The sequence below is a fragment of the Fulmarus glacialis genome, unplaced genomic scaffold (assembly GCF_000690835.1).
Source record: "Fulmarus glacialis isolate BGI_N327 unplaced genomic scaffold, ASM69083v1 scaffold18678, whole genome shotgun sequence".
NCBI classification, from domain to species: Eukaryota; Metazoa; Chordata; class Aves; order Procellariiformes; family Procellariidae; genus Fulmarus; species Fulmarus glacialis.
Window position 1 is genome coordinate 9,007 of NW_009227777.1, and position 970 is coordinate 9,976.

A 970-nucleotide genomic window follows, 5' to 3' on the forward strand; every position below is an offset into this window, starting at 1 on the left:
CCCCCCCGAGGGGTTTTCTCCTACCGCTACGGCTTCCAGGTTCACGGCTGCAGCACCGGAGGGTGATGTTGCTCCAAAAAACGCTGGGCTGAGACCAGCCTCCCTCCAACCAAACCATCTCCCTCAGGTAACCCGTCATCTCTCCCTCTCCGCTCAGGGCTCTCTCTTGAAGGTGGTCCTGGATGATTACATGCGCTTGAAAAAACTCTTTGCCCAGCGGATGGTGCATAAGGCCACCGCCAGTCAGGGCGACCGCTCCTCGGTCTCGGAGGTAGACGGGGTGTGCATGGGCGTGAGGAGATGCTTGCCGTGCCCTCTGGGATGCAGTGTGTCTTGCCGGTCCCGCAGGCCGCGGTCGCTACCCTGTGGCCGTGGTCCCCATCACCCAGTGGCCTCCCACATTCTCTGCTTGGCCAAAATGAGCCAAACGCTGGTTTTCCACTGAGGCTGCCGGTTCCCCAGCTCTCGTGACCCCTCCTCTGAGCATCAGCAGCACCCTCTCCCTCGGTCTCTCCCACCCTGGGGGAGGACCTCTTTGCAGGGTGGGCTCTGTCGATCACCTCCCCCTCTCTCTGCCGAAGCTGGCCAAGAAGCTGCAGGTCCCTGCACTAACGTAGGGACATCTTCCCTCCCCTCTGCTCTTCTGAGCTTATCAACCCAGCAGGTTTTTGAGGCAAAAAGGCTGGGAGAGAGGGTTTTGGTGCAGGAGGGCTGGTGTGGGGAGAAGCAGCAACTCCCGCAGCCTTCCTCCTCTTCATGGGGGGCAAAACGTGGGGCAAACAGAGCAGTGGGACAGGAGACACCTTTCAGCCCTTTTGCCCCCATCCCTCCTTGCCCTTATCCCCCTCCAGCCTTCCCTCGACTCCTGTCCTGTCCTCTTGCCCCACTACCCTCATACAACCCCAAATCCCAACCCGGGACCAAACCCCCTCCTCGGCCACTGTGGGGGCTGCTGCGGGACACACCACCC

The 970-nt window shown here is 61.3% G+C and overlaps 1 protein-coding gene across 1 annotated transcript in view; it reads left to right on the top strand.

The window, feature by feature from the left end:
• LOC104080771 (cadherin-23-like) overlaps positions 1–292 on the top strand; it is a gene marked incomplete at both ends in the record, with an annotated part of 8,807 nt that extends 8,515 nt beyond the window's left edge. The window contains one exon of the mRNA XM_009583280.1: positions 158–292. Within this exon, the coding sequence (XP_009581575.1) occupies positions 158–292 (135 nt within the window). The remainder of the gene's footprint in view (positions 1–157) is intronic.
• Positions 293–970: the final 678 nt, after the last annotated feature.